Raw genomic sequence first — 21385 nt, 5'->3', positions numbered from 1 at the left:
TGCCCTAGAAGAAGGAAAGCAAATATAAACTATGGAATTCTAATATTCTCTCCCTTATTTTCTTATTCATAGTCTTCTGGCTTGATAGCTATATTAGCCATTCTGTGCCAATAAGGGAGAAAATCAGAAATATTATAATTATTGGTGTATGTTTTTAAAAATATCTTCCTTTGTGAGACATTAAAATTAGAAAATACATAACAAACATGCTTTTATGTTAAAGGTATTTGGTTTAAGGCCATTAAGGCCATATCTTATGCCTGCTGCTGGGTTTGGTATCAGCTTCAAGGCAAAAGGTAATGGCAAACTCTTACAAATGCTGCCCCTGAAACTGACAGCTGAAGAAGGAAAATATGGAATACATGGAGAATATATACATATATATATATATATACACACACATATATATGTATATAATATATATGTATATATATACACACACATATATACATATATATATGTATTCTTGGGCATATATATAGACATATATACATATATACATATATATATATATATATATATATATACACACACACATATATTCTCTTGGGCATGTTTTAAGCAAGTGTTTTAAGATATTTTTTACATCACCGTTCACAGTCTGCTCCTCCTGGGAAGGAGAACAAGGAAGGAAAAGATACCTCCAAATTATTAATAAGCTTCTTGGCTTATGCATGGGTGTTCCAAGCAATTTGTCTTGTAAAAATGAGTCAGTCCATCAGCTGAAGCAGCAGCAGACAGTGGAAACTGCTGCACATGGCCCAGCATATGTGCATTAACCCCTCTGAGGGGCAATGGGCCAGCCCAGCCCCCTGGCTCCACTCCCTGCTGGTGCTGCCAGAGGCTGAGCATCCAGAGCCAGCTGCAGGAGCAGGCTTGGGCATGGGCTCCTGTCCACCAGGAAATGGGAAAATTGACTGCTGAGCACAGAATAAATGTTTATTAGGTTGGTAACAAATTAGAGTATCGGAAAAAATTTCTGGACCCTGTCTGGGGAGAATTGGTGGATTTTAGATGTTTATCTAAGTCTTGATGGTTCCTCTCAGTCTGCCTGAAGGCACCACGTTACTTGGCAAAGCCAAGACTTCCAGGCAGAGCCTGGAATGGTTTGCTCTGCATGCATGACCACATGGAACACAACTGCAATGATACCACAGCCTCTCTGAACTGCTGGATTCACCACCATTCACTGTGGAGTCAATTTTATGGAGTCAAGTACATGCCAATAGAATAATAATTTATCTAATAGATCCAGATTTTTGCCCACTATGGAGGAAATGCTTCTGAACTGATAATTTTTTAACTTTTCTTGGTTTCAACCCTGCCTTCTTACTAGACTTTGTTTACACAAAGTTTTTTTCACTCCTGCCATTCTGCATTCCCTGGAAAGCTAAAATGCTTTGAGGATGATTACCCAAATTTTGTCAATTATTATGAAACCTAAGCATTGGAAGACAGGTATAAGCCTTCAAAAGAACCTGATATTTTAAAAACATCTTTTCAAATGCAATTAAATGGTTTTGTCTCCATTTACCTCCAGATAAGTTTAACATTTGAAGGACCATTTAGAAATAATTATGATAATATCTCTGAGTACTAAAAATGTTTTTATTTATTACATTTATTTTTTGAATCAAAGCAGATTATATTTGCATGCTACCTGTCCCCAGAGGCTGGGACTTTGTCAAGTAGCAAAAGGAAAACATACCCAGCAGACCCAGTGCAAATTTCACATGAAACTATGAAGCTCTGCTGGGGACCTGGATCACACTATTTCATGACTTCATGATTACTTGGTGTGGTATGATTTGGTACAGGGACCTAAAGATTTTAACTGTAACACACAGCAAAATCATCTGGCTTTTCTTTAAGGTCAAACAAATTATACTGCATCCATACATTTGTCTTCAAGTGTCATGAAACTCAAATAATTTGAACATTTTTGAGAAGTTAACCCCAGATTCTTCTGTGCAGTCCTTGTGTGTAGTTCCCACCCCATGCTCTCTAAAATTACACCCTAGAGGTGGAAAACATCTGTCCAAAGTCCTGATCTAAGGCTGACCAAGCAAAGCAAATAGAAACAAGCTCCCAAGAACCCTTCCTCTTGCAACAGGTCTCGGGTCAGTGAAACTCATTGATGAGAGAAATGCTGGATGCAAGAGGCTCTGGAGGGTCCTTGGAAAGTGTCTTAGAAGAGAAAACTATTTTTGGGCAACTAAACAGAAAATATACAAGAGGAACTGAGGATTCTGAGCTAAAAAGTGAGTGAGGTTCATTGCCCTCTTACTCATCCTTGTGCACACACATCTTGCCTCCCATGGAAAAAGGATTTTGGGCTGGGCAAATCTTTGGTCTCCTGTGCTCTTAATTGAATTTCCACTGATGTGAGGTTTTAAAGTATAATTACATTCCCTTGATCAATGATAATTATCTCATTACAAATTTCTTTTAATGAATTATATAAGTCTGGGACTATTTCTTGTTTAAAAAAAGTGCTTTTCGTACATCCAACATCTTAATCCAGTCAGGAGATCCAAGCTCACTGGGGACTTTTTTTTTAGATAAGTAAATCTTTGCCTGCTAAATTTTCTGTTACAAAGACTAGATATGAAGCTTAATCACCAGAAATACAGTATTTCCTGTCTTCAAATTATTTAATTATGGTGTCTCAGCATATATTTATTTAATGTTCATTAATAGGAACAAGTAGAATACATACTGCTCTAATTAATACTTGGTAAGCATTCCATGTATAACAAGTGTCCAAGAGCAGTGGAGCAAGCTCTGGGAAAGCTACTGAGTCAGGAAAACGTTCTTTGCACCAAGTAAAAATCCCCAAGAAGCAATCAAAGTTGGGCAGGGCAGCGTGAAAAACAGAAAACTGGCTTGATTAAAATATTAAAAAAAAAAAAAGTTTTAAAAAGTAAGCAAATTTCATCCTAGAGAACAAAAGGTTCCCAGGGATGGACTGTGTCAAAAGAGAAACATTTCTGGAGATCACTACTGGAGGTATCAGCAGTGTGTAGGACTTTGGATCAATGGCTTAACAAGAGGCCTGGACACCCCAAAGAATTCTCCTTTCTCCATCACCCCTTTACAGTCCTCACTTGAATGTGCTTTTTGCTCAGCATATCCTGCAATTATGCACCTCATTTGTTCCATCTGTGCTTTCCTGGGTGCTTATCTCTTAAGTGCCTCTTTCCTAAAATGTTTCCATCCTTAAATCAGCCTGACTGTTAGGAAAACCTTCAGCAAATTCATGCAAACCCTCTTTCTTGACCTTCCTTTCCTACAGTTCAAAACTGAGTCTCCTTTCTATCTACACACATCTTCTAAGCAGTGCTGGATCCAAGCAAAATAACATTTCTTCCTCTCTCCAGAAGCAATCCTCCAAGCTCCTGGGGAAGGGAGACCATCACCCTCTGCTGTGCCCAGCTTGCCCCAACACCCAGGAGAAGAGCACAGCTCTTGTTCCTGTCCCTCCTCTTGCCTGTGTTACATTCCTCTGAAGAGTCAAAGAGAAAAACCCAGCAACTTTATTTTAGTAAAAATTCAACCAGCAGGAATGTAATTATGCCCATCTTTTTTAAGGCTTATCACAGACAATTTTTGTCCCTGCAGTGTCCCCTTCCCCAAGGGCTGGGGACAGCTGGAGCTCACCCTTACGTGGTTCACAGGTGTCAGATGGGGAAGAGCATCTCTTGGTGTCACACTCTTTTTGTATCTATTCACATGGATTTTATAACTAACACCCACTGAGAGAACACCAAATTGCTCTCCCAGTTAAACTCCTGAAAAACCAGTGCCTTTCCTTCGACTCTGAGAGCAGCAGAGTTTTGATTTCAAACCACTTTGAACAGGATGAAAAAAACCCTGATCCTTTTCCTGACTGGATTTGAGCTGTTCAGCACACAGGCAGGGCTGTGCATGTGGTTCTGTGTCTGTGGTTCAGAATCACCTCTGTTGTGAGCCACGTTCTTCAAAGTCCCCTCCAGATGCTACTGCTCCCTGTGGCAGTGTTTCCTTCCCACTTCCATCCCTGCTGTTCTCCTTTGTTTATTTATTTGTTTATTAATCAAAAGGCTCCCCACTATGAATCCAGTGTCATTGCAGTACCTGCCTGGCTGGCAGGTAAAAGGACCCAGCACTGAATTTATCAGCTTTGCATTCACCACCAGGAAATGAGCCTAGAAATGCTGCAGTGCACCTTAGAGCAACACGCAGCTGATGGGGAGGAGCAAAGAGGGCAGCTTCTACATAACTCCCAGGGATTTCTTCCTCAAATATACAGACAAATTTAACACACAAAGGAGCCCAAACTGTTCTAGTTTTCACACACCTTTTACAACTTTAAATTATTCCCTGAAGCTGCTTCTTGCTGGCAGACACAGCCACAACAGGAGGCATTGCCTTGCTTTTGAGCTACTTTGAGGAAAAGCACTAATTTTAGTGGAGTAGGGCTTGAAATGGAAATGGGGAATCTGTTTTTGTTAATGGCTATAGAAAGTCTACAAAAGCCTGCTGGTCCAACATGTGAGAGTGGGATGTTGGCTGTTAGGGGGAAGTCTATTTTTCCCCTTTTGTTAAAAAAAAATGGTGGGAACAGAATTAGGCAGTTATGGGCAGTAGGTGTTAATAGAACCTAGGCAAGAAGAAACAAAGTCCAAGGAATTCTCCTGCCTCTTCCAGTCATCTTTGATTCATTAAATGTTCTCTTTGATACTGCCACAGCAGCTGAATGTATTTTCCAGCTCTTCATCATAGGCCACTAAGCCACTTCTCAGCCGTGCTGACTTCCAGACTCATTTTCACTCTTCAGAGCACTCCAGCCCCTGCTCCACCTGGGACACCCCCAAGATCCTTCCTGCTTGCCTGGGCTTCTCCCCTGAGTCACTGTGCAGCACCACATTGTCCATACCCTCCTCATCACTCATTCCTTGCCTCTGTTCTCCCAGGTGACCTTCATGCCACCAGCCCTGTCCCTGGGCCAGGCTCTTCACTCGTCCTGGCAAGATGCAGAGATATAGCATACAGAAAGCCATGCCACTGAGTGCCTGAGGCCACTTTTTAATGCATGTGGGGTTTTAGATGTTCTCTAACTAAAGCCATGTGTTGATACCTCAGGAGGACATTTGACTCAGAGACTCAATAGCAATCATGATGAGCAGGAGAATGGTTACAGTTCAGCAGGCTTTGGAGAAATTAGGTTATCTATGGAAGCTTCTAAATAAAAGGTTAGGCTCTTATGGAAATCTTGGTGTCCTCAAGACATAAAACTACTCAAAAGCACCACACACAAAACCCCTATTTGACCATTACTCTGTTATTTCTGCTTTTCCAGGGTGCAATATTTTTCCCAAACATGACTTTATGCAACACATTTCTCCTTCTAAAGTCAGAAGCTGCTGTAAACACCAAAGAATTATTTTCTCAGTCCAAAAGCAGCCCATGTGTCCCACGAGCACTCCAGCACTGCAGAGAAGAGTGCACTGAGGCACTGCCCAATTGTTGGCAGCACACTCCTCCCCAGCTTGCTCCTGCAGACTGGATTAATTTTTGAAAGAGCCAAATTGATTTCCCATTTCATTCTCTCTAGCAGTAATGAACAAAACAGCTACATGGCAGGAATGCTCTCCCCCATGGCCTATTATAGTCTCTTAAAAATCCATTAATTCCCAAGTTTCCTGTCTTTAGTGAACAGGTTATTGTCACTGCTGAACTCGGGCAGCTGCCCAGAGGCTGAAAGGCAGGAGAGGGACAAATTCTCTCCAATGCTCTCAGATCACAGAGCCACAGAAATCTCTGAAGATGATGATCCAGGATGAGATCTAAAATCAAAATTATGGTTCAAATGGTTTAACATATTCCTCACTTCTTCCTCAGTGTGGAAGTCATGACAGAGCAAGATCTCTTACCTACTCACTTCATGTCACTTCATGAATTTAGAATAAAAATAGAATAAAATAGTGATCTACCAGCTCTGAAGTGCATGGACACTTCCACTGGCACCAACACTCCCCAAAAGTTCATTTCACAAACAACCACATCTTTATGAATCCTAACAGAGTGTTTCTGAAGGCCATCCCCAGCAAAACCATGCTATGTTAGACGAAAAGAGCTTTCTTACTCCTTCCCCTGTATTTTCTTCTGGCCCATACACATTTTCCTTTAGTGAGGCTGTCTTTACTCTCATCCTTGTAGGCTGTGGGGTTCTTTGTAATGGGGCCTGGAAGTTCACTAAACCTTAGACACCACAATCCAATGTGCTGTGCACCAGGTATCTTGCTTTGTGTTTCAGAAAATATTTAAAAACATTATAAAAGTCAAAACACACATAAAAATACTGCAGAAAGAAGCTGCCATGAGCTTGGATATGAGGTTTGAACTGAGTGGAGAAAGTTTTCTTTGAACCATTTAGACCAGTAAACCCATTCATTTCTGTCTTTTTGACATACATTTAAAACACATTGAAATGAACGAGCTACTATTTCTAATTAAAAAGATGGGCAAATATTCCGGTAGAGTAACCCAGTTTTCTTCATGCCTTCACCAGATTTACACTAACAAAACCACCTGTGAGCATTTTCTGCCTTAAATTCATTTAACATAAGACAGGAACGGGGGTGGCATTGGGGCTCAAGGATGGCTGCACAGGAAATTCACCTTCCTAACACAGACACAAGACTGCAACGTGAGGTGCCCAAAGAAGGCAGCTTTGTCCCTTGGATGCCAAACAGAAAAAATGAGTTTTCCTTTCCTGCTGACAGCCCAGCCTTGCCAAGAGAAAGGCTCCTTCTGCCTTTACAGTTTGGATGGTCACTTGCAAGCTGAGAATTGCTCTCTGCAACTACCTGACAAAAGGTTGTATTAAAGTGGGAGTTGGCTTCTTCTCCCCAGTAACCAGTGATAATACAAGAGGAAATGACTTTGAGTCATACCAGATTTAGACTGCACATTAAGAAAAATTTCTTCACTGGCCAAACACTGGAACTGGCTGCTCAGGGAAGTGGTGGAATCACCATCCTTGGAAGTTCTCAACACATGTGTCAAGGTGGGGCTTAGGGACATGGTTTAGTGGTGGACTTGGCAGTGCTGGGTTGATGGTTGGACTCAGAGGTCTTTTCCAACCCTAATGCTTCCATGAATCATTTTGGCCCATGGAGAAGCAGCCCAGAGAAACCTGCACTCCAATCAACCATACAGTACCTTCTAAGAGGGCAGTTTAAGTCTAAAGAGCTGCCAAAGCTGCACCTTACCACAAAACCTTTTTCATAATGAAAAATATTAGCGCTTACAAAGTTCTTAATATCTATGCAAAGCAACCTATAAATAATTCATTTGCTCCACAGCATCTGGATCATTTGAAATGCATCAGTGCTTTTATCAATACAGTGCAATGGATTTACACTGCAGAAAAGAGGCTTGAGGGCATTTGGGCTATCTAAGTATTGTTGATCTGAGCATTATTACTAAAGGTAAACTGAAATAAATTGCCTCAGTCACTACACTGTGGTTTTTTCAGCATGGTAAATAAAACCTATTAGTTCTAGGTCATTAAATTCAATATTAGGCTTTAAAAGAGGCTAGAAATTCTATGATGTTATTAGAGACACATGCAACAAAACATATGTGCTTCAGCATTACAGATAAAATAATTACTTTATTATATTTAGATATTAGTTATTAATGTATTTTTCAAAGGGACTTTTGAGATAAAAGCCCAGCTGCCATTCTCAGAGGCAAGCTGGGCACACCATGGTCCTGGCTCTCACTCAGTGGCAGGTTTCCAAATAACTGAGACATTTCTGAAAATGTCATTTGAAGCCTCTTGCTAATTTACTCATTATTCCTCTTCTCACAAGAATAAATATTATTTTTCCAGTATTACAGGTGAAATGAGTGGGCAGGGACCTTAGAGAGAAGGGCTTGATTTTCACATTTTTTAAGGTCCTGTGACCCTAACATGTTCTTTTCTGTCTTGTACCTCACTGCTCCTCCCTTCTTGAATATATTGTGCTCTCCTAATTTTAACCTTTATCCTTCCCATTTGGCTACAACCACTCTGCAAGGATTGCCTCCCCAGGTCTGGCCAAGGAAAATGCTCTCCTAATTAAAACCTCCAGTCACTTACCTACAGCCCAAAATCCTGACAAGAGCCACTGCTAGATACAATGTCTTGCAAGATGCCTACAGCAAGGCTGGAAAAACACTCTCTAAAGAGTAAGGACTGACTTGTTGCACCCAATCCATTGCAATGAACTCTGTCAGGATATCAAACGCTGCTTTGATGTTTTTCTAATTAAAACAGCATCCAAGTACTTTCAAAGTAGGAAAAAAATCTATTTGCCATTTAAGTACAAAGACAGAGGATTAGCATAAGTCTCCACAAATGGCACGTACAGTTCAGTCTCCAGTGCTTTCTTTTACATGATGTTCCCTCCCCATGAGGCAGGAGTGCTCCCAGGATGTGTGGGGCAGACTCACAGCTGTCAGGCATCACTGCAGCTCAAAAGGGCCACAAAACCAGAAAGCAGGACTCAATTTCAACTGCCTTCTCAAGCCAGGTCTAAGTAATGACTGTGAATTATTGTTTATAGAGGAAATCAGACGACCAAGCTGCTCTTCAGTGCAAAATTACAACAAATTTCTTTATCCTGTTTTTTGTCAAATATTACAGGAACATTGCACCACCCCATTGAGCTTTGCAGAAACCTGAGCTAAACTGCTGTGTGAGAGAAATTACAGGAAAAGCCCAGTAATTGCAAAGCCTAATTACAAGGTAATGTGGTGCTCATGAGCAGAACTGCTAAACAATTAGGGACCAGACTAACGAGCAGGCCACCTGTCAGCTGGGAGAGGGCTGAAGGAAGGCTGGCACAGGACACTCCTGATGGGCTGTGGAGGGGATATGAAAACAAGATGTTCAAATACTGAATTTAAGATATACAGTGTGAAAAAAGCCACTGATTGGAGATCATATGCTTGTTAAGTATATGGACAATATAATTGTAGTTGTACAGCAAAGAGAAGTTCAGCAGAGTGTGAGGCACGGAGGGATGAGAACAGTGCAGGAGGGGTGAGAAGAAGGGGCTGGAACAGGAACACAGCTCAGATGGATAGGGGGTGTGCCAATTAATCACCAGCAGAACCCCAAACTTCCTGTACTTCACTGCTTTACACCTACTGTAGTATAACACAAATGCTATGCTGTCCTGAAAAAACAAAACCTTCACAGTAAAGTCAGCATTTACTCACACTACAGGGAAAACCTAACCAATAGCAGCCCCTGGAAGTGGATCTAGAAATAAACTCTGGAGCCATTCTAGTCACAGAATCATAGAGTCACAGAATGGACCAGGTTAGAAGAGATCTAATGATCATCCAGTTCCAATCCCCTCCCATGGTCAGGGACACCTTCCACTATCCCAGGTTGCTCCAAGCCCCCGTCCAGCCTGGCCTTGGACACTTCCAGGGATGGGATATCCACAGCTCCTCTGGGCAACCTGTTGCAGTGCCTCACCATCCCCACAGTAAAGAATTTATTCCCCATATCTAGTCTAAGCCTGCTCTCAGTCAGTTTGGAGCCATTTCCCCTTGGCCTGTCACTATGTGCTCTGTGAATGCACCGCTCCTCTCTGGATCGCTCTGAGCAGAGCCAAAGACAGCAGTGGTCAGGACAGCAGAAGACAGATGCTAATTAAGCAAATCGTTCTTTCCTCTCCCTAAAACAGAGGATAAAAATGCAAACTGAAATTTGAAATTACAGTGGCATCACAAAAATTGTAAAATGTTCAAATTTACAAAATTTTACAACTTTGCCACTCCTCACTTTGCGCAAGTAAATTTAATTGCAACTCCATTAAAAAAAATGCAGATATATCCACAAATGAGCCACAAATTGTGATTGGAAGCTGTAATCTTTACACTGAAAGTGTATTTATGTCAGCTTTGACACTGGTTCTTTTCTTTTTTCCTAGATCCTTTAAAATCAATGGAATAGAATGACACAAAGCTATTGATTAGAAATATGTTATTTTTCCACATGCCCACTGAGAATCAAGGAAACACTAAAACATGAGCTCAAAGCATCAATTTCATGGAACTTTCAGCATATTTTTAAGTGTGACCCTGAATAGAAATATGTTATTTATTTATTGAAACACATGATCTAAGACTCATTCTAGCTGGAGGAAAGATCTTCCTCATTCAGTGTTTGAACCAGTCCCTTGCTTACTGGGAAGAACACAGATATTTTACTGACTGAATTATTTTGGGAGCAAATCCCTTAAATACTCTTAAACATGCAGTGTGCTTCATCTCTAGCCACCAAACTCCTCTCTTCTGCAATGATGCAGAGGGAAAGGAAGGAAACAGAGCTTAGGTGAGCCAGGAGGACTGAGTTGTGCAGAGCTCTGAATGACTGTGATATTTTGCTGTATGATTAACAGGAGAGAAAGGGGAAGAAGGACACACAACAGCTACCCATTTATTTTATATTTATATACTTCTATTTTAACTCTGTGGATCCCCACAAGGCATCAGCTAGGTTTATAAGCAGTCATCCAATTTTAATATGCTATTTTCAAATATGCTTTTTTTTTTCCTTTGCTGGGGCATTCCAGCAATCTTGTTACACTAAGTTAATTAGTTTGGCTTTGGCATTTTTGGAGTCTTTCATTTGCATACTGAAAAATAAGAGGCCAATAACAACATGTGCTTAGGAATCTGGGTACTGGTCTTTCATCTTAATCACAATTTCACCACTTAGCCAGCTAGAGAAAGCTATGAAAAATCCAACTTTAATACAGAAAAGCAACTAATGTTGTAAAATGGCTCTGGGTCCTTGGATGAATGACATTGTAGATCAGCATCTTGCTCTTAAATGCAAAGTCACCCTTGGGTAAATCTGAAAGGTATCTATTGGCTTCATAAAAGTCCTTTAGATGTATTAAAATCAGTGTCAGTGTTTGTTCATGTCAAAACAATAGAGTAAGTAATTATAAAATTTCTGTGTACGTTTTAATAATATTTCTTTTTATTTTGTCTCTTACAGTAACAATATTTTAGTAATTTCAGAAGCAAAACAGCACTGGAGTAATTAAGGGTACATGAAAAGGGAGAGGTGGATTTTAAACACTCAAAATAAGAATCTTTATCTTAATAAAAGTTTATATGACTTTAGTATTTGACCATAAGTGAAAAAGCAAGGGAAATGCTGATTTTTAACAGCAGACTGCCATTGTGGAAAACAAGCCTGATGTCCACACAAAGTGATCACTCATCAGTGGGGGGATATTATACCAGCTCTATGGCAATACTTCATTCTCTGTTCCTGAAAAAGTTTAGTCATTCATTATCATTCCCTTCACTATGCTTTTTTTGCTATACTCTAGCAAATAAAGAAAATAGCAGGCAAGGTCTCAGTAAAACCTTTTCCTTCACTAGGGCCATCAGGATATCTGTGCTAAAAGGAAAAGGATTCTAGACAAAAACCCCTGAACTGCAATGAAGCTTTCCATTGGTGATATTTCCATTATCACCATTTTCATTATCCAATGGTGATATTTCCATTATCACCATTCCTAGAAAATGGTTGTGGGGAGCACCATTCCCAGGGAGAGCACAGCCTGGAAAAGAGCTCCTGCACTCTGCAGGTGTGTTTGTGAAGGTGTTCATTGTCTGCAACAGCTTCCCCTCTGCTTGAGTGGGTGGCAGAACTTGCAGCTGGGGAATGTGTTCATTCAGCACTACCCTTTAACACTCTCTCTTTTCATTACAGGTATTAAAATTGTTCCCAATGGGCACAGCAGATAAGGAAAGCTAAACAGAGGAAGGATTTGATCCAGTTCCCCATTAAATTCAAAAGAAAAGCTAATAACTTCCATGATAATAAGACCTGGACTAGAAATCACATGAGCAGCACAACAAAAATCATTTTATTCTCGACAAAGCTTGCTCTGACTGCAGCAATTTCCAGGGAGAGCTGGAATCTACATCCCCCAAAGTAGCTCCACTCCAGCAAATCCAACATGCATTAATTCAAGTATTATTTGGTTTCCCCCTGACTGGAAAATGCAAGGCAGCAGAGGATAAAAAGAGCACATGGCTTGTGTGCAAGCCCCAGCCCAGCTGCTGCTGGAGCACTGTTTGCCTCTTGTTTAGCATTGCTTCTCCTCCCTGCCAGGAAAAAAACCAGATTTGATGAGGGAATATAAACCTCCAGTTTTGTTTATGGTAAAATAATCACTGATGGTGCTCCAACCACTTCTTCCAACCATGTGTCACATCAATTATTAAGTTCTGGATGATCTTGGAGAAAAAGGCTGCTGTTTTCCATGCCTATCTATGAGCTCACTGGGATATCCAGTAGATATCCATAGATAAAAAGTTAGAACTGTGGTGTTTGCATGCTTAACAGGAGGAAAACTGGAATAGGAATTTGAAGGTTGAAAAGAGGAAATTGAGGACATGATTCTGAGCAAAGAGCTCTCACTGCTGGAGCTGGGAGTTTGACAAAATGATCTCCAGAGGTGCCTTCCAACCCCAACCAGTTCTTGATCCTGTAATTTCAGGAGCAGCACAAAGAATTGGAGGAACTAAGAAGGACATAAAAAAAAAAAAAAACCACAAAAAAAAACAATGGCCAGGGAGCAAGGAAGCAAAGCAAAGATACTACAAAGTGCTCAAAACTCACCAGTTATCCATTTAGCCTCTGGGTCATGAATCTTAAAATCATCACTGAAGAGATCTTCCACTGTTATCTTCTTCTTCTGAGACAAGCTGTTATCTTCCACTGTTAAACATTCAAAAACAAACTACCATTAGTTCAGGTTTGAAATGTATCTGAAAGCACAGGAACTGTGAATAGTGACATATCTCATTTGGATACAGTCCACATTAAGCTTTGTGTCACACACAAATCCCTTCCCACTGTCAGTGGTATTAAAGGAGCACCCAATGGCTCACTAACAGAGCCCTCCTTGCTATGTATGCCTGGTCTTAACAGCTACCAAAAGACCAAGAAATTGTCCAAAACAGACATTTTCAGACATAACATGATCAAAAAAGAATCTAAGTCATGCAAACACACCTATGGCTGTCATAATGATATATAATGTTTATTATTCGACAGCTAAACCCTAAAATATTTCTGAAATTATGAGCTACAAACAATTAAAAAAGTATTTAAAATGCCCCATTTTTTAGGGCTTATATTTTTATTTCCTTAAATTTTTAACATAAAACCATAGCTGGAAAGGTTTTTAACCTTCTAACTAAGGGCTCATGCAGGTTACTTCAGGAATTCCCAAAAGATATTCCATGGGAATCAGACATTTGGTTTCAGAAATATTTTTGAAAAGTCTATGAGACATAACTCTTAATCCTTATGTGTTGCATAGCTTGCCCATACTAATTTTAATTTTTAGTGAAAGGATATACAGTTTCATTTGTAAACAGGGAAATATCAAAGCTGAAAGTTTTAGAGAAAAACTAACAAATTTGAAAACCCAACAATTTTGATTAATGTTTCCTCTTTCCTTTTCTCCCATCAACTGTAATATCTTTTGTTTTGACAAGCAGTCACCCTCTATGAATAATTTGTTGTCAACATTCAATTTTTTGCTGAAATAATATTTTCATGGAAACCTTTCAGTCAGCTGTAAATACATTTGCTATTTTAAAGAAAAGAGGAGGCCGCATTCTGAATATTTCCACAGCAGGAATGTGTGTTCCAGCATCTTTCCTCAAGACAGTATCCTCTATCCTCATGCCTGAGGTTTATTGGCAGCCTTAGATATCTCTAATATTGTTTAGTACTAAACTTACACTGAACACTTATGATTAGAGAAATGGAAGCAGACCCTGAAGGCACTTATTTGTGGAAAAAAAAATCTTCTTTGCTGTACTAAATTGAAGCCCCTGAGCTACCTGAGATTACAGAAAAATACCTGTGAACAGTGTTTTGTTCCACTAAAAGGTGTTTCAGAACAAACTTTCACTTTTACCAAATTAAATTATATCCTTCAGTGTTCATATTTTTCCCTAGTCTGGCTGAGACTTCAACCACACTGTTCACTGTGGCTTCCAGATTCCAGAACCCATTCACACAATTCCTCAGCCAAATCCCTCTGTGCGACAGCATCATGCCAAGTTATTCTGCATAATTTTATTTATTAAAATGGAAAATATAGGTGACAAGGAACCCAGGAAATCGTTCCAATTAATTTCACTGTGGTGAGAGCCCCCAGAGCTGGATACCCAGGGAGGTCAGGTGGGGCAGAGCCCAAACACAGCTTTATGTTTGTGCCTGTCCAGGAGATGTTTCCCAAATGCCCTCTGGAAGAACACATGAAGGCAGAAGGACAGGCACAATCAAACCTCTGTGCTGGAGATTTGGGAAGAAGCAGGGTGGGAAGCCCTTCCTATTCCTCCTTTTTGTGCAGGATGGGGACAGCCAGTTTGTGAGCTGCACCATCTCTGTTCCTCCACAGCACTCAGCTCCTGGTGAGGGACAGCAGGAAGAGAGAGGCAGCACCTGGACTTTGCACTTGAGGAGCCTCTCAAAGGGATGAGGTGAGATTCCCTTCCTGTCCCCTGCTTGGGCTGTAAGAGCTGCAAGAGGTCCTCTGCTGGACCATGGGCTACATTCATCTCAGCCACAGAGCTGGGGAGAAAACAAAGAAACTAAATAATAAATCCATCAATGAATTTCAGTAATAGAAAAATAAAAGAGATTCACTGGCCTCTCCTCTTACACACAGGTAGGTCAGAGGGCTTATTAAGAACATCTGCTCCATTCCTCTGGCCCTAATGGAGATATTTATGGAGGAAGAAATGCAATTGTGGGATCTCAGGCACCCCACTCTGCCCTGAGCAGCAGATTCTAAGTGTGCCTCGGGGTGTCTCAACAGGCTGGTGGACAGGCTGTGCTGTCCACACCCAGCTGCAGGGACCTGGAGGCCTCTTTGGGCTTATGGAAGGACAGGACTAAGCATGAGACCCTGTTTTTGTTTTACATTCACATCCCCCAGCCCAGCAGATCCAGATGGCAGCCCTGCAAGTGGCACAGGGACTTGGGATCTGAGTGCCAAGTCACAAACCCAGCATCCAAACTCCACAGCTTTGTGCTGAGAGAACCAAGCAGGAACCGTGTCCATACTGGTTTGGATTCAATGTTAGAGGCTGACAGGAGCCCTGTGTTTGGGTTCATCTGCCTGCTGTTGGTTTCCATATTGGTTTGGATTCAATGTTAGAGGCTGACAGGAGCCCTGTGTTTGGGTTCATCTGCCTGCTCTTCATCCTTGCACCCAAACGAGCCTGGGCAGATCTGACATCCTGCAGCTCTCCAGAACAAAGATCCTCCACAAATCCAGAAAACTCCAACCAAAAGGAGCAAGGAGCTGACCTCACTGCCTGTTTTGCTTCTTCTCTTTCAAGCTTTTTCTCAGCTCCAGCCACGCTCAGAGGCTGCTTTATAGATGAGAAGGCTGCAGCCACCTTTGGGTGCCCACCTTTCTTTCCATCACCCTGGTGCTCAGCCACAGGCTGGTGTTGGAAAACCTCACAAACCTCCTGGGCTGTTGTGCATTGCATGAGAGGGACAGTGCCTCTGTGCCAGCATCCAAACTCCACAGCTTTGTGCTGAGAGAACCAAGCAGGAACCGTGTCCATACTGGTTTGGATTCAATGTTAGAGGCTGACAGGAGCCCTGTGTTTGGGTTCATCTGCCTGCTGTTGGTTTCCATGTTGGTTTCCATATTGGTTTGGATTCAATGTTAGAGGCATGACAGGAACCCTGTGTTTGTGTTCATCTGCCTGCATCCAAACATGCAAAGGATGTTTGCACCCAAACAAACAAGGATGAAAGTTTTCATCCTTGCACCCAAACCAGCCTGGGCTGATCTGATGTCCCCTGGCTCTCCAGAACAAAGATCCTCCACAAATCCAGAAAACTCCCAACAAAAAGGTCAGCAAGGAGCTGACCTCACTGCCTGTTTTGCTTCTTCTCTTCCAAGCTTTTTCTCAGCTCCAGCCATGCTCAGAGGCTCCTTGACAGGTGAGAAGGCTGCAGCCACCTTTGGGTGCCCACCTTTCTTTCCATCACCCCAGCGCTCAGCCACAGGCTGGTGTTGGATGCTCTCCTCACACACTCCTGGGCTGTTGTGCATTGCATGAGAGGGACAGTGCCTCCATCCCTCTGTGGCCAGCACACCAGGAACTCCATCTCCACCTCAGCATACCTGCTTGATCCCTGGGCAGACCCAACCCCTCTTTATCCCCAGATGACCTCTCTGTACCAAAAAGGCAGTGGCCAGATGTTGTTGCAGGCCCCCAGCTGGGTAATAATTAGCACTGACTCCATCATTCCAGAAGGCCAATCCATCCCTTTATTATACTATACTTATTAAGAAACCCCTCACCCTTACAGACAGTCATAATACAGCTGGACCCAATTGGTCCTTGGATCCAAACATCACCACCATTGGCTAATTAAGAAATCACCCTTTGGTAAACAAATCTCCATAACACATTCCACATGTTCACAACAACAGGTGCAGCAAGTGAAGATAAGAATTGTTTATCATTCTTTTCTCTGATCTTCTCACAGCCTTTCCCAGGATGATGCTTGGCAAAGTTGTGCATTGCTCTTTGTGATGAGAGAGCTGCTGCCACAGCCAGACAAGGCAAACGGGCAGTCTTTCTCCCTTCTGAAAAATCCCACCTGTTTGGAGTGGTGTAAAATACACATTTTTATATGACTGCAGTTTACAAATTCCTCCCCTGCACAGCTGGTCAAAGGATAGTGCCTTGCCCTGAGTATCACAAGAGCTAAAAAGCTTTTTAGGCAATGCCTTTGACCATCAGACAGAATGTTGTGAATTAATTCTGAGCAATGATTAGCTCAGTAACACTTCTGAGAAATAGTTCTTATGGATTTTTCAAAAATTTTAATATGGATTAGGGTGTACTTTTTTTTTTTTCAACTAAAAGGTCAGATTTGAAAGGAGCAAATGTGATGTATATCTCCAGAAAGCTTTAAATATCAGGAACAGATGTATGAGAAATCAGCCTCTTCTTAAGCACAGTATCTAATGAAATTTGGGAAGACCTTATTTTACTCAAAATTTCTGTAGGGCTGGGTCCTTTTTTCAGCTTTGCTCTGTGTGTGTGTGTGCATGGGCAGACTTCTGGAAAGTTCTGCATGCCTTTATATAAATACACAAACAATGGAATGGGACCTGCACGGGTGCCACGTGCTGTGACAAGTGAGGAGCTGCCAGTTAGGAAAGCCTCAGGACAGCACTGGCATCATTTGTATAAATGGTTTTACGTTTTTCAAAGGTGGGTGAAATGGCAGGACTCACACATCATGAAACTGGAGAAGCTCAGCATAGGCAATGGTGTCTGTGTGGTGTTCTATAGTGTAATTAAATGTAAACTTCCACCTTTTATATAGATATAATTATAGTGTAATTAAATGTAAACTTCCACCACTTTGGATCCATAATAAAAACAGAAGCAATACTGACTCAGAGTTTTTGTATGTGCATGTAAGACACAATTCTGAAACATTAACAGGGGAAAAAAACCAACCCAAGCCCAGCTTACCAGCACATCAGGTAATTAGAAATCTCAAAAAACATGAATGGAAATTTCAGCAAAAGAAATGACTTTGCATATTCCTCAGTTTTAAGCACAGAGACCCTCTCAACACTGTTATCTGGAGGTGTTGCTGGGTACATAACAAAAATATGTGTGCATGTGTGTACACACACACCCCAAAGGGAGAATGTCTTTGTGTATGTATATAAAATACATACATAAATAAATACACTTCTGAATTTTATTTATAACTGAATGTGAATATTTCAAGAAGGAGAAGAAGAAGGAGGCCCCTGGAAATTACAGGCCTGTTAGGGACATTTCAGTGCCTGGAAAAGTTATGGAGGAGATTATTCTGGGAGGTATTGAAAAACACCTTAAAGAGAATTCAGTCTTTGGTCACAGCCAGCAAAGCCTCATGAGGGCAGAGTCCTGCTTATCAAACCTGATTTCATATCATGACAGGGATTGATCAAGGGATTCCCACATTGTTGATCAAGGGAAGCCAGTGGATTTAAGGATTTTGGATTTTGATGGAAGTGACACCCCTGGTCCCACCCAGGCAGTGCTTTGGCTTCAAGAGAACTTGTTGAGGCTCATGGGTATGGACTGTGTAATCAAGGCTTTCCTGTACATCTTTGAAAAGTCTGTGCTTCTGTAAAACTGCAGGCAACATTTGCATACATAACAAGTTGTGCCTGATGTGAGTGTAGTCCCCACACCATACCCCAAAACATCTCAGAGATGAACAGCACTGTCCAAAGATGTTGAATCTGAGCACCAGCAAAATTAATTTAGCAAATGATCTTTATTAAGTTTAACCTTAATTAATTTAATTATGTAATTATTTTCACATGACCACATGAAACTTAAATTTTCATTGAAAATTTCAGGATAACATGAAATAAACTGAATATGGCATGACAATAAATAACTGAAAAAATAATGTACTGATTGCTTCACTCATTTTCAAATTAACTCAATGCACTCCTATATTTCTTGTTTTGTCCCTGTCTCCAGTTCCTCACACAGCAGGACTGTGGGATAAGAATTTTGTCAGGGAAGATGGTCTAGGCCTGCTGGACTGCACGTATTTTGCATGTAATGAGCTGGAAATTTTTTGCCCCACAACTTCTGTCTCTTTTTTCCACTTCACTACCCTGTGCTCTTCCACTTCCTTCCACTTTCATTTCTCTCTTGCCTCCACTCTGCTCCTCAGCTCTGTGTTCTCTCTCCTGCTGTTCCCTAGATTCTACCACTCACATGCACTCATCCAAGGAGGAGTCCCTGTTCTTCTCCTCTACATCCCTAAGCAAGGGACCTTTGCCTCCCCCTGGGTTTTGTAGCTCCTCACTCTTTCTGACACTGAATTCTTTTTTCTATGTCTTGTCTCTCATTTTGTTTGTCTTTTCATATTCAGTTCACAATCTTGTCAGTGCTGCAAAAGCACTTTATTTCTACTCCCTAAGTAGACATGGAAATTTTCAGGGCTGTATAAATGCATAATAATCAATAATCATAATGACACCACATTAAAATTCAAGCCTACAGTGTCAGCAACTACTGTAAGAGAAGTAATTTACAGAGGTTACACGCACAGAACTTTGCTGAAACTTGGTAAGGGGATTAACTAAAAGAATTCCTTATTGGGAAGTTACTAATTATTTGGTGTGGATAAGTACAATCTGGTATATCATTATCTGAAATTGCCTTGTAAACACCGTGGTCTGAACTAAAAATCAATCCAACTGAATGGCACCCAATGCCATTTCCAATGGTCCAGGGTATGACACTCAACAGGCAACTACTGCTCCACGTGGACATGAATTTCAGGAGTTCCTGTGCCCTCACTGACTGCCCCATGTGGGTTCCTCTCCTACCCTGCACATCTAAAATGACATTCCCCATCCATGTTAAGGCAATCAAGTTCCAGGCTTGTGCCCTCAGGTCATCAGCCCTGATTTCTGAACTGAAATGTAAAACTCTAAAACATTCTCCCTAAGAATAGCCTTGAATTCAGCATCACACTGAGATAAAGTGATGAAGGAGAATTCCTTTGATGTCGACTTTGCAGTTAGTTTGCAATCCCTTTACTCTTGGAAGTATAAAATTACAGAAGAAAACCAGACTGGAAGTGAGTTAAAGGTTATAAATACCTGGTGTCAGGAGTATGACAGAGGTGACAATCAGCGAGCAGATAACGAGAATAACAAGTAAGGCAATTGCAATTCCTTTCCAGTTCCTTTGAGGAGGATTACTCCCCACCAGCTCCTAGAAACATCAAAAGAAGATGAACATTTAGAAAAGGGCACTTAGACAAGGAAACAAGCACAGGATCCAGACAGCAACGTCTGCAGATCTACACCCTGTGACCACAGCGGGTGACGCCCTTGAGCCACATACAGTTCAGGCTCTTATAATTCGTGGTGCCATTAACTGAATTCATCCCGAATAATTATACAGCAAATAAATGCAATGTACCCACAGGTGGCTCAGCAGTGGAACCCACACTCCCCATTACCTCCTGGCACACAGGCACCAGCCCCCATCCCAGCACTCATCCAAACTCACTCATCAACGCCGATTTCCTACCAACCCTCATTAAGGCTGGGAATGAGGAGCTTTACAGTAACCTTCAAGAGACTTTCATAATAAGATGTCAGAGAAGCATACAGGAAGATAAATAATTCACAGGGGCATGCATAGAGATAAAAATCAATAAGGATATCCCCCTGGTGAACTTTCCTGCCTTCCCAGAAAACATGACATCTCCTCAGGGCATTCTGCGTGCACTCCTAGGTTGGTAGGTCTGAGGAATTGAAGACAGGCTTCTTGTCTAGCATATACATTAAATTTAATCACATCCTTAAAACTTCAGGATAAAACCTCCATCACCACTCACTGATTAGCTCTGACTGCACCATATGTTCTGCCTCTGATGTACACAGCAGCCCTGCTCTCAGGACTGAGGTTTTTATGAAGCGCTGTGTTCGCATTCACAAGATCTTAAAAATTTATTCCACTTTCCTGTGTTTTGCTGGATTCCTCTTAGCATTTGGCACTATATGTGGTTTCATGCATGCATTGAAGCACCCACAGGAACTGTATGAAATATTAGTGCACTCAGCTTTTCTGGGAGGCTGAATTCACTCAGGGGATCTGGTCACAGCCAGAACAACTCTGGATGCCCCTCCTCCTTGTGAAACTCATCTATTTCAGTTTTTTTGCCTCATTTCCTTTATTATGAGGGATGGTGTGTCTAAAACAGAGCTGCTGGTACTTCTTTAAAAGACTATTTTCTTTCCATTTAAAATTTTTTATGAAAACAAAAAGCTTTCTAGTAGATTCAGTTCTTCTGTTATTCAGAGTTTGCTTTAACTGAATGTGAATATTTCTGTTTCCTATACACAGCAACAAGACTGGAAAAGAGAAGTCAGGCAAACCTCACAGTTTTGTTTTCAGAAAATGCTGGGAAATATTTTTTTTTTACCTTTCCCTAGAATTCATTTTACAGAAAAAAAAAAATGTCTAGAATCTGTTTCTATATGTTTGAGGATCTAGCCACTACAGAAGCTATAAATCTGCAATGGAAAGCCAAGTTTGAGGCATTAAACACCTAATGAACTCCATCATCTATTCTAATTCAGGAAAAGACATGAGGCTTCTCTTCCTTCTGGCAAAGAGGGGTAGAGGTGAGAACAGCCTCCCTTCCTTGTCTCCCTTTGTTTGTACTTGGCTTTCTATTTGAATTGAAAAATAATTAGAAGGAAAAAATTTGTAT

The 21385-nt window shown here is 41.2% G+C and overlaps 1 protein-coding gene across 4 annotated transcripts in view; it reads right to left on the bottom strand.

The window, feature by feature from the left end:
- Positions 1-21385, bottom strand: part of DPP6 (dipeptidyl peptidase like 6) — a 568804-nt gene that overhangs the window by 156909 nt on the left and 390510 nt on the right. For all 4 annotated transcript variants that reach the window (XM_071428575.1, XM_071428576.1, XM_071428573.1 and 1 more), the window contains exons 2-3: positions 19761-19875; positions 12695-12793 (exon numbers count right to left, since the gene is read on the bottom strand). In XM_071428575.1, coding sequence (XP_071284676.1) covers positions 12695-12793; positions 19761-19875 — 214 coding nt within the window. The remainder of the gene's footprint in view (positions 1-12694; positions 12794-19760; positions 19876-21385) is intronic.

The sequence above is a fragment of the Agelaius tricolor genome, unplaced genomic scaffold (genome assembly GCF_023055355.1).
Source record: "Agelaius tricolor isolate 1412-34295 unplaced genomic scaffold, bAgeTri1.0.p SCAF_6, whole genome shotgun sequence".
NCBI lineage: Eukaryota > Metazoa > Chordata > Aves > Passeriformes > Icteridae > Agelaius > Agelaius tricolor.
The sequence above is the reverse complement of the archived record's forward strand: the minus strand, read 5'-3'. Positions and strand labels throughout refer to the sequence as shown.